The sequence below is a fragment of the Athene noctua genome, chromosome 6 (assembly GCF_965140245.1).
Source record: "Athene noctua chromosome 6, bAthNoc1.hap1.1, whole genome shotgun sequence".
In the NCBI taxonomy this organism is placed as follows: Eukaryota; Metazoa; Chordata; class Aves; order Strigiformes; family Strigidae; genus Athene; species Athene noctua.
This window is the reverse complement of record NC_134042.1, coordinates 16,474,699-16,486,823: the sequence shown is the minus strand read 5'-3', so window position 1 is coordinate 16,486,823 and position 12,125 is coordinate 16,474,699. Positions and strand designations below refer to the sequence as shown.

Sequence of the window (12,125 nt, the reverse complement as noted above, 5' to 3'; positions counted from 1 at the left end):
GTTTTGATGTCATTGTTCTGAATTGTTCTTCATGTTGTAAAATTGAGTTGAAATGTACTCCCATAAGAGTTAGCTTTTCATATTGGGCTGGAAACTCTTCATCTCTGTGTAGCAACTTGTTTTATTATAACCAATGGCTTTTAATTGTACCTCCCATAATGAAGAGCTGACTTAATACTCTGTGCTAATCTTGTTATGACTTTAAAAAGGTAAGTACTTTCTCTAACCCTTCCTAACAGTCATGGTAAAGTGTTAAAGGGTTTTTCAATTTATTTTTTTTCTTTATTTTTCACATGAATTTTTCACTTGTAGCATGAACTTTTCTTTGTGTCTTTTCCTATTTTTCTTGTAAAAACTTTTTTTGTGGACTGATTTTTATTTGCAGCAAAACATATCATGTAGTTTTAAATAAATCCAATTTAGTACAGTTATTGATTTCATTTTTCAGACCAATCATGATTGATAGATAGAAATTGTCAGCAGGACTCTTTATTTTACCATTCCCTTAATTTATTTTTGAGCACTTTATTTCACATTCTATTTACTACTTCAGCCTATGGGAGAAAGCTTACTCTGCATTCCAGCATGGTGAAATTATATCCTAAAGAACATAAAATCCAGTTTGCTTAAAAAGCAGAGTAATGTGAATTGAATGCTTTGGGTTTGGTTACATTCTGCCTGAACTATGTACGGGAATGGTCCTGGCTGGTAGCCCACTGTATCTTCTGCCAAGGTACATTGTGCACCAAGAGGCTGTAGAATGGACAGACAATAAATCTATACTTTCCCTGTGAAAGGAGAGACAGCCATAGGTTGTTATTTTCATAACTGCCTGTGAATGAGAAAAAATATAGTAAATAATACTACTCATCATTTGCCCCAGTCAGACATGGTACTATATACAATGTAATATGGATTCTTTACTTAGCAGTAGCTGTGAAAAGAACACAGATTTTTCGTAAATGTCACAACTAACCAAGTAGTAAAACATACAAATAACGAATATGATAAAAGGCACTTAAAGCACATGACCCCGTATGTACAAAGCTCCATTGCTACTAAAACTGGATGTGTTAGAAAAGTGGTGGGTTTTATTCAAAATCATATTTTACTGCAGTTCTGTTTAAAAATAACATTTAGGATATTAATGTGCAATTCATATTAAACAGAAGTATTATGTAATAACTAATTTTGATGTCAGTTATGTTAAAACATGGTTTGTATTCTGCAGCTGTGAGCATAGGTTGGGAAACAATCAAGCCTAGCTGATCAAGCTTTTTATTTTATTATCATGGATTCCTCTTCCACAGCTGCTTTTAAAATTTGTGGGAAGCAAATTATTTCTCATACTGCATATGTTGCCCATCAGGTGAGTGATAACATGGAAACTGTAGGCTGGGTGTAAGAAATCAAAAAGTAAATTTAAAGTCCTCTGTGTGCACAGAATTTTAAAAATGACCTGTAAGAGGCTGCGTGTGAAGCCAGCTGTCTTTTGTTACCATTGTCATTTGGACACTGTAAGAGCAAAACTTTGTCAGCACGTTTTTTATATTAGAAGATTTGATCTGCAAATCTCAGCTGCTCTGTTCATTATAAATCTCTTGTTTTTGTCCATACACTAGCTCCACTATAGGTTGGAAGGGCTTAAAGATGAACTGAGGAGGAATAGAGGCTACAACTCGAGAGTAACTATTACTGCTCAAAGGAGCTGTTTTCCATTCGCAAACATTGCTTTGCGCTATGGGTTTGGGCTCCTTCTGTTCCTCCACTTTGTTGAAGACTCTCTCTTGACTTCCATTTTACTTCTTTAGCACTGTCTTTGTCTGCTAACATTTTTCCTCCTTCTCTAGTAGCTTTTATCTGTGTCCTTTGGATCACATATTTTACTTAGTTTGTTTTAGTAGATTGTTTCAAATGTTTGTGTTTTGTATTTTTGGTTTTTTTGCCTTTTTCTTTAGGACTGTGTTATCTCACTGAGTTTCATTCCACAGTTTGCTGAATCGCTTGGTTATTTTGCAGCAGGCCCATTCCTCGTTCTCTCTTTTCATATGGTTTTCAGTGAGAAATAAGAGAGCCTCTTCCATTTTAAACAGTAGTCTTACACACAGGCCCATGTCTCCTTTTGCACACACCATCTTCTGCCTTGCCACGTTCATCCTGCTTCTCTCTCTCTCTCTCTCTCTCTCTCAGTCTGTGCCTCTCTCTCTTTTGTGCTTTCTTTCCTACCATTATACCATCTTTTTGGTCCAGATTTGTCCTTTGGTAAATTATAGGTAAATATTTACTTCGTCCAAATAGAGTTCATGTTACACCTTTGAAATCTGGTAAAACAACTCTGGGCCAAATTTGGGCATCATTAATAATTTTGTTTGCAGTTTTCTTGTATAGTATTTTTGGTGGGAAGGAGGGAGGGTTTGGGTTTTTTCTGTTTGGGGTTTTTTTTTTAAACAACAGTTTCTTTCAGGGAAGGACACCATAACCCACTCTAAGTTGCAACATTACTTTCCATAAGTTATTCCATTACAATAAGTAGACTGTGTTGCGCTGTAGAATCCAATTTTTTTTATGTGAATATACATTTGGGGCAAGCTGCTGTGGAACAGAAGAAAGAGGTTTAGAAGTTGGGTACAGTCGGTTTCAGCTTTAAATGGTTGTTCCTTTCTGAAGATAGCTTTTTGGGGGTTGAGTGTGTACCATTCTTTACCAATTTTTCAATCATACATATTCCCTTTCTAGGCAATTTTTCTGTAACTGCAAATTGAAATTGTAGTTTGAAAGATAATCTGGATTCACTCCTTCCCTTTTTCAGCAGAGACAAATGTTCTGCAGGGAAATTACACCCTCACGTCACTTGTGCTATTCCATTTCCTTCACCATGTGTACATGGTTTTACTTTATTAGTCCTCTTGCTGAAATTTAACAATACATTTGTCAGTAAAGTTAAAAAGAGAAGGATTCCATTCATACTCCCTTAGAGGTTTGTCTTCCTGTGAAGTTTACTTTAGCTGGGGGTTTGTCCACACAAAAAGCTTTTTATTCAAGTGTTACAAGTTCAGTCAGCTGACCAGCCAGAAGGTAGATTGCTGTTCAAGTTAGTTCATTTAAAAACTTGTAACTTCACTGTTGGTATACAATGTGCTATCATTCCAAACCTTAGAAGAATTAACAAGAGCTGATGCTTTGGTATAGCTAAAGTTTAAACTGTGTTGTGCTTACAGGACTGGTTGGGTTTTTTTTTTTAAAATAATTCTTTTTTTCAATCTGCGTGGTATACAGATGGAACTGCAGTGCTGCTAGAGTATTAGACCAATGTGAATCCTCCAATTTCCCTGGAGGCAGACTAATGTATCTGGAATAGCACAGTGGCAGCTAAGCATCTAGGAGCAGGATTTGTTGAGAAATCAGTTATCGTTCTCACACAGTTACTTTCTGAAGTACAATTGCTCTGTAAAATTCATACTGAACATAGCATTTTTTTTAACCGAACAGAAACAACTGAGTAAATTTATCTGGCTCCAGCCAAGAACTGTTTGTACAACTGTGAGTTACTTATACAATTGCAAAGAAGTCTTATTAAATCTCTTCAGAATCAACATAATCTAAATTGAGTATTTTAAACTCTTTCTATAATATCTGAAAATATCAATAATAGAATTTTAAAGCAGGTCGTGATAATCTAGTTATGTTAATGCTTTGTCTGATAAAACAGGACCTAGATTCATAGTTACTGTAATTACAATTGTTTAAGAAAATACGAATTTTCTGTTTAAAACTGGAGTTTAACACATAATTTTAACTACACTGTTCTTTGATTTTACTCTATTACTGTCCTTAGACTATCTTGTTTATATGGGGTGTGATCAAATTGCTTGTACCAGATTCTGATCATCAGCTACTACCCTTCTACTTAAATATACTTATTTCATGTAGAGTATGTAATAATGTTGCTGAAAGTATGTATAGCCTCTGTCTTAGATCCCAGGAGCTTGCCCATTATATCTCTGTATTTTGCATTCTTGTTAACTTCTTGTTAGCTCATAGACTCTGTGCTCTCTCTGCAGGTCCAGTCTCGGTGCAGCAGCAAGGAGAACATCCTCAGAGCAAGTAAGTACTGAAACTTCATAGCTCTATTAAGAAACTAAGACTGCTCACAAGACAGTGATAATCAGATGAGAAGAGAAGGATATGATTTGGACATAAGTGGGTTTGCAGAAGAAATTTGGTAACTTAAGAAAGTGAAATATAGTCCAAAGAGAAAACAAAAGTATAAATAGCCCATAGTGTTCATGTATTAATGGATAGTTGCTTTTTAATTTTTTCTTCCAAGTTGTTCTTCGTTTGTGGTGATGTATTGTAAATTACTATGTGCATGCAAGTTTTACGGGCAAAAAGAATCAACACTCAAAGACAATGAAAATGGAAATTCTCAAGTTGAATATATATGATTTTTATTTTCATACTTGAACATGAAATTGAATGTTGAGTTACATAAAACCAAACCAAAAAAATGCAAAAGTTAAGAATTCAGATTTGAAAATTCCTTTCCTTTGTTTTATGTGAATTTTTCCTAGTCTAAAGTTTGATCCACCATATGTGTATATATTAAAACCAACAGGAATAGGAAGTTGCTTTAGTGATGAGAGAAGGCTGTAAGGAATTTTCTACCTTATGCAAACAATTGATTCAGCTGCTTCAAAGCTAGAGGATTATTTTGTCATACAAAATGCTGCTTAATATAAGTAGTTATTTTTAGAGCCATCTGACATTAACGAAAGATAACTTGGGAAGGTCTGAGGAGTTGTTTGATGTTGTAATTAAAAAGTACCACTTAGTAATTTTACAATTTAAAAAATCATTATTTGTTTGTCTCCGGGTCTGTCTAAATATACAATACCTCTAAAGAAGAGTTAACATTTGTTTATAGGAAGAAATATGGAGAGAGAAGAGCTAGTAGTTACACATGTGTCTGTCTTCCTTTCTTCATTAAGGTTATTCATGCTAGTGTTAAACCTGAAGGGGCACTGGTTTTGAGTATGTATTTTCTTGGCTTTCCTTGCAGAAATATTGGGTGTTACTTTTGGTTTTGGAACAAAGTTGTCAGAGATTAGGGGATTTTATCTAATTTCAAGAAGACTGTTGAAGAATGCATTTCTCAGTAGATTTTCACAGAACCTTTGACTTAAACAAATGACATGTATTAGATAGAGTTCCGAATCTGAGGGTAGTACTCTGGGAACCATTCAAAATATTCAAAGCCCCTGAATTCATTCACATTCTAAGGTTAAAGAGGTGAAATGGTAGTTTCTGAAGCAGCTAATAGTGAGTTTTAGGTACCATTAAAATATGAACATTAAAGCACCTAATGGCTGTAGCATAAAGGTTGTTGCTGCCACGCAGCTTTCACTGCTGTGTTGTATTTTTTTCTAGTATCTTTCTTCATTTCTTCCAACTTCTTCTTTTAAATAAGTAGTTTCTTAATTTATAGAGTAAGGAAAAAGGTTTTAATATATATTGTGTGGAATCTGCTGGACCTGCAGGAGTTATGGTGCTCCGAAGCAGGGTTTCTTCCTCTATACAGAGAAAGGTATGGGAAGTTTGACTGTATCTCACAAATGCTTTCCTTTCCCTTTCCTCATTTTTATGAGGAAAGACAAGCATAATAATGAAAAATCTAAACTTGCTAAGGACATCCCTGTTGTTAAATCCAGAAATGTGCTTTTTCTACTAGTTACATGTTTATCTTACAGTAGTTTGATTTGGATCATTTCTCCCTAGTTGTTTATGAGAAAGTCATGTTCAAGAGTGTGAAGTCTTAATATAGTTAAAATGTATGTATCTCATCAGCTGTTTCTCTCTTCCTCACTATGCCAGCTGCTATGTTAAGGAAAGGAATTAAGTCAGAAATTATTTGTGTTTGACAAATTCGTAGTGTCTGCTTTTATCATTGTGTTATCTTCTAAATACGCACAAAGAGGTTGTTCAAAGAATTTCTTTCAGAATCTTTCTTGGGACTGGAATTAGGTGGACAGTTTTATTCCAACCGGTCCCTCATACTTGGGAAAAGTAAGCTGCTATTAATCTATACTACTGCCTTCACTCAAATGATACATTTAAACATCACTTTGCTATGGTGACTAAAACTCTTGTCAGTGGGTAAGGACACCCACTTGCTGGAAACTGTCTGCTGTCCTGATTGTCCAGTGATCTCACTGTGCCTCCCTCTATCCTCCCGTCAAACCTGTTGACTCTCAGCTCACTCTTGGATTGCAAGCTCACTGGGACTGTGTCCATTTTTTATGTTTTATCTGTGCACTGCACATAGCATAGAGATGTGTTTGTGGAGAACAGAATGAGGAGTGAATCATCCTAAATTCATAGTCTATAGAACTGAGTTGGCCTCAGATTATCATCCTCAGTGTAAAATACTGCATCATCCTGAAGAGTTTCTGTTTCGGATTAACTGATCCCTTTATGCTCATCGAGACTTCTGGGATGTTTTTCATGACAAGTAAGGATATACCCTTTTGTGAACTTTTTCAACTGTAAGTTGGGGGTTTTTTTTAAATCTCTCTTTTAATTATAGTTGAACACAGTGCCTTCCCAGTGTCTGACATAAATGCTCAATAGTGATAACTAATTTAATGTATAGGAAATTGCCAGATTAATTTCAGTAAAGGGGTTTAAATGAACATCGCTGTATACATCTACACATTGTAGCATACATAAACTTGGTGCTCTCTTGTTGCAGGTCACAGTGCTGTTGACATTACCAAGGTAGCAAGAAGACACCGCATGTCTCCTTTCCCATTGACATCTATGGACAAGGCCTTCATCACAGTTCTGGAGATGACCCCAGTGCTTGGAACAGAAATCATAAATTACAGAGGTATTTTAAATTGGATTCTTTGTGAGGATTAGGGTGGTTATTCCCTTATATTACAACCTTCTTCAGCACTTGCTATTTAATTAATGTTGTGAGGTGTCTGAGACAGTGATTTCTCCAGGAGAAACTGCTTTAGGAAATGCCAATAATAGGAGCAGAAGTTTCCTTTCAAAGTCAGGAGAATGTGGATTGAGCTCAGTAGTGCTTCCTGAGGGAATCTGTAATGGAATTCTAATTAAATATATAAATGAATTTTCACCTGGTCTGTGTTATATGCAACAAAGATAAAACATAGAAACCATTTGCCTTCATGGTTGATTTAACTTTTGTGGATGCCAAGTAGCTGCAGGTTGTACTGTGATCATTCACTCTCTTCTCTTACTGTGGGAGATTCTCACTAAATCCTCTTTCCAATCTGAGATTAATGATCAAATCAAATCAAAGTGATTATTGATTCCAGGTCATGTTTTTTCCATGTCTATATCTTTAACAGTTCGTCTCAGTCTGTTTTTCCAGATCCTACTCGGTCTACTAGTCATTCCAAAATTTGCATCCCCTTCTCATAAACACAACATAATTCCCTTTCTGTTCTAACAGTACATGTGATCCTTTTCTGAGGCTTACTTGCATTTAATGTTTGATTTATTGAAACTTTATAATCAAGGGTAACTGTTACTGATTTATACAGTGAGGTTGTCTTAAAAGGCACCAAACAACAGGCAAAATGTCAGACCTTGTGACTGTGTCTATACTTGTAAATAAATGGGGTTAGGTGAAGCCATTTTCTGGCCTTAAAATGAATTAGCAGGGCACCTCTCATGTTTATTCAACTAAACTATCCTTCCTCCTGAAATAGCATGTTCAGAATGCCTATTAGTTGTCTTTCTTGCTTCTGCTATCCCTTACACCAGGCCTGGGCATTATCTGGGAGAGTGTTCTCGACACAGAGCAAAACCATGACAGGAAGCATGCTGACAAGTAATCCTTAAGTAGGTAGGGAAGAGGAAACCTCCTCCAGGGATTCCTCCAGATTTTCTAAAGGTAAGATGGTGAGTGAAGAGATAGTGGAACCTCGAGCCTCAGGAGGCAAAATGTTTAGGACATCAGGGGACTCCAGATAGCAGAGAGGTACAAATGGTTTCCGAATGGGATATTCTGTCTTCTGGCTTGAAAGTTCAAAGTCTTCATACTCTTCACCAAATCTTTGTGCTGCCACAAACGTTTGAGATGTCTTCATCTTGATATACTGATTTAGCAGATGGTACGTAGAATCACACCTGTGTGTTCAGTCACTTCAAGTGGAGACTGGCACTCCCCTGTACCTTGGTAGCAGGAAACATCTCTGAGAAAATGCTGCATATCCTGCATTCAGAACAGCACCAATACTGGATCAACAAAGAATATGCATATTGCACCCCACACTTCCATAATGGTGTGCAGAAGGTGGCATTAAGGCATAAATGCCTGAGCATAGCTGTTGTATATTTTTGGATAACTGTTGGTTAAATGTCTTTGGTAAGACAGCCCTTTGTGGACATTATAATGAGCCACATTGGTACGTACATTTAGTCCAAATAATAGATGCTGTGTATGTGACAGTGAACTCCTGAAATAAAGGATAAAAGTCTGGCATGGACCTCCCTGAAATGAAAGCACAGCATATATTTATTTTGCTATATAAGATACTGTTAAGGTACTGTAGCATTATTATTATTTTTTAATTAAAAATAGTTTTGTTTTTTTAAACCTCTAGTACATAACCAAGTGAAGAAATAAGTTCTTGAGTTTGGATTGCATTGATTATAGGGGAAAAACAAGTATTAACTTTTCCATTTTTTGGTCTTGATTCTATAAAAATGTCTTATTCTCTTGTCCTTTTATCTTTATTTTAATTTTTCTCCATCTCCCTATCTTTTGCACTTCTAGATGAAAACTTACATACTTATTTCACAACACTTTTATGTTGCTGCTGTTGTGTTTCTGGACAGAAACTGTATTTTCCCTAGAAGTTAATAAAATGTGACTAAAAATATTCTTCTAGGTAGACAGAGAATAAGCATAATCCTCCATGCTACATATATGTTGATATATAAAGCAATATCAATGTTTATTTTTATGTGTACCCCAGTCTTTGTGCAAACATATTTATATCAACAGTAGGTAGCAGCCTTTTCATATATCTTATTTGTAAACTTCTTCATTAGAACTATAGTGAAATCAGACAAAATCACAGTGTATCTAATTTCCTGCTGCAACGTGCTTTGGACAAGCTTTCACCATGTAATTTATTTTAATATTAAAAACCATTCAAAATATGGACTAAGTAACAGTTTCGTGTTGATACTGATGTTATCATACCAGTAACAGAGTGATTCTTTTCACGCTATGAGCTCTTCAAAATGTCCTTAAAGAGCTAGAATGGATATAGGATAGGAATGGTCTTAGCTAGTGCTTATATTCTCTGTAAAGTTTTATGTACTCTAATTTGTCAAAAAGGCAATTTGATTGTTTCTGTTCTTATTCCACTACGTGGAAGTATGCTGTCAAGGTAAGAGAAGGTATTCTAGTATGTTTTGTAGTATCTTAGTTGATATTTCCCTTTGCTCTTCATGTTAACTGATTACTGACATCAAATTCAGGCTGATTCTAAGTCTGGAACATACTGATTGTTATTCCTGGCACTGTTATTCTCTAAAAGATAATGTTCTTAGTCTGCTGAGAGACTTCAGTTCTGACCCTCTTCCCTCCCATGCAAAATAAAAGATACATGGTAAGATCATCAGCTGTAGCGATATATTCTTGGTTTAATATTCACATAGTTGTATCAACAGTGAAAATACTAATAAATACATATTCTTTCATATTTTTGCACTGTAGTGCAAAATTGTATCTTGCAATTTATTTTTCAACAAGTACACACTTTTTTTAGCACTGTAAGATTTCATAATACATAGTATGAAATTTCAGGATTGAGCTTTTAGGAGACATCCTAAAGGACACATCTGTGTCTGTGATGCTGGAAATTCAAGTCTCTTAATCTACAGATCCAAATCTCAAGTTGGAACCTCATTTTCTGAAGTTCTTAAGTGATCACTGTAGTGTTATACAGACAAATATACAGGATTTTTTTGTGTAGGCATATATATATGTGTGTGTGTGTGTGTGCATGTATGCACACACATATATGTTAGTTTGCTAAAAAATGTTGCTTTTGAAGAATACAATAAATAAATAGTTTTTCATTTAGTTATGTATGCTTTTATTTTTCAGTTAATATACCTGTAATTTCAGAAGATAATAAAAATGTAGCCCTGGAGGTCTGAATCCCAACTAACTATATTCAGTAAAGCAGTCTTATGCTCTGTTTGTTTTCTTTGTGGGTTTGCATCTTGAATTAACAGTGAGCTCCTGAAAATTATCTTTCAGGAGCACAATTTCTCTGTAAGGAAAGTAAAATGTTTTAAATCCTAGGATTGCAATTTCTTTCATTAACAAATTACCTAATTAATTTTAATCTGATTTATTTGCATTACTGATCATGTTACATAGTAATCATCCTTATAAATAAAGCTGCTGAATGTTACTCTGTGCAAGTAACCAGTACAGTCCTGACTTTATTCTTGATTCAGTCAAAGCATGCTGTAATCTCTCAAATCTATTGTCTCCTCACATAAGGGAGAGAATGAGTAAAGTTCTTTTGAAACAAGACTTTCACATAGGTAAATGTATTGCTCAGTGCCTGTATAGATCATTTAGCCTCTTCCATATTTAAAAAACATTAAAAAAACCCAACAACAAACTGTGAATAGTCCTAAAACGTTTTACAGAACTGCCATAAACCAAAGGCATCTGAAGCGTATTTCCCACCCATCATCATCAATAGCCCCAAGTTAGCCTTTTATTCCAGCTAAAGGCAGTTGCCTGAACGTTGCTCTGTGGGTACATAAGATTAAATTTTTATACATCATGATAATCATTATTCTTCTGAAAATAGGAACAGGCAGAATTTTGATACTAAAAGTAGAAAGCAGAGGCAATCCACACTTTAATGGGCTTAAGCCTCAGAACGGAGCAGTTCTTCTGATCTGGTCCAAGAGCCCTGTAACTTCTTTAGAGCTTGGACAATTTTTCCTCTGCTTATTCATTTTGAACTAACTGATTGTTTTGATAGCATTGCCTTTTCATATCACACTGAAATGCTACCAGGGCAGTATTTACAAAATGGGAGCAAATCCATCACCTCTAGTACAGTACCGGTCTCACTACTTTATCTCAGTACCAATACCCAGAGAAATCAAAATTCTTCACAGAATCATACCAGTTTCACCAGCTAAGCCTTAGAAAATACCCGAGTTTCAAAAGTGAGTTTAATGTAATTCTCCTTTTGTGTTAGAATCAGAAAGCTTTGGGCATCACAAGGGGCAGTTTGATGACATTAAAGTATTTCATAACATCTTTTTTGAATTACAATTAATCAAAATAAGGTCAACCAGTGTATTTCTAAAATAATTGCTCAAATAAAGGAGAGTACAGAGGTACTTCAGATTGTCCTTTACTTGCTGACTTGCTTCATTTTAAATGCCTAAGGCTTCAGCAAATAATTTTTACATTTTTCTCCCTGTAATGAAATTCATTCCTGCTACTGTCTGGCCATTTATTCTCTTCAAATATTTCATGGCAGAATGCCAGGAACATACTGTTCAACTTTGCTCTAATTGGTGTGATTTTGCATGCAGGCAAGAAGTAAAATGAAGACACAACATGCCTGCTAAAATTAGACACACCACTTTTGTATGAGATTTTGTACATCTATGAACAGCGGGTGTCTTTACTAGGCCTTTGATAGCTGCCTTTTCTGTGGTGTAATTTAAATGTCTGTGTCTGCATTCTTTTTTTCAGTGCAAGTGTACAAGCTTTCATGAGCTTTCTAATAACTTCTATATTGTGTATCATAGACAGCAATATGCAGTGATGCACAGACATATTAATAGCCATCACAAATGTGTTTTTCTAGCTGTTTCAACTGGTTTTATCAGCATTTTCTTGGCAACACCCATTTCAAAAATGCAGCATAAATATTCACCTCAGGCTGAAAGTTAATACATATGGATGTGAGCAGAATTATGTTATTACAATTATAATTAATTACTAAATCACTTTGTGTTAATAAATAAATATAATCTCCATTATAATACCACTTCACTGGAAGTGAACATTTTTAAATCAAGTAGGTACACTTTTT

The 12,125-nt window shown here is 35.2% G+C and overlaps 1 protein-coding gene across 14 annotated transcripts in view; it reads left to right on the top strand.

Annotated features, from left to right (window-relative positions):
* Positions 1-12,125, top strand: part of GPHN (gephyrin) — a 307,551-nt gene that overhangs the window by 252,156 nt on the left and 43,270 nt on the right. For 12 of the 14 annotated variants that reach the window (XR_012633868.1, XM_074909768.1, XM_074909767.1 and 9 more), the window contains 2 exons: positions 4,062-4,104; positions 6,749-6,886. Coding sequence is in view for 13 of the 14 variants with exons in the window: in XM_074909768.1 (XP_074765869.1) it covers positions 4,062-4,104; positions 6,749-6,886 (181 nt within the window). In the remaining variant the exon portion in view is untranslated. Of the gene's footprint in view, positions 1-1,622; positions 1,686-4,061; positions 4,105-6,748; positions 6,887-12,125 lie in introns of all 14 variants that reach the window. The other 2 variants (XM_074909763.1, XM_074909764.1) reach the window with 1 other exon arrangement.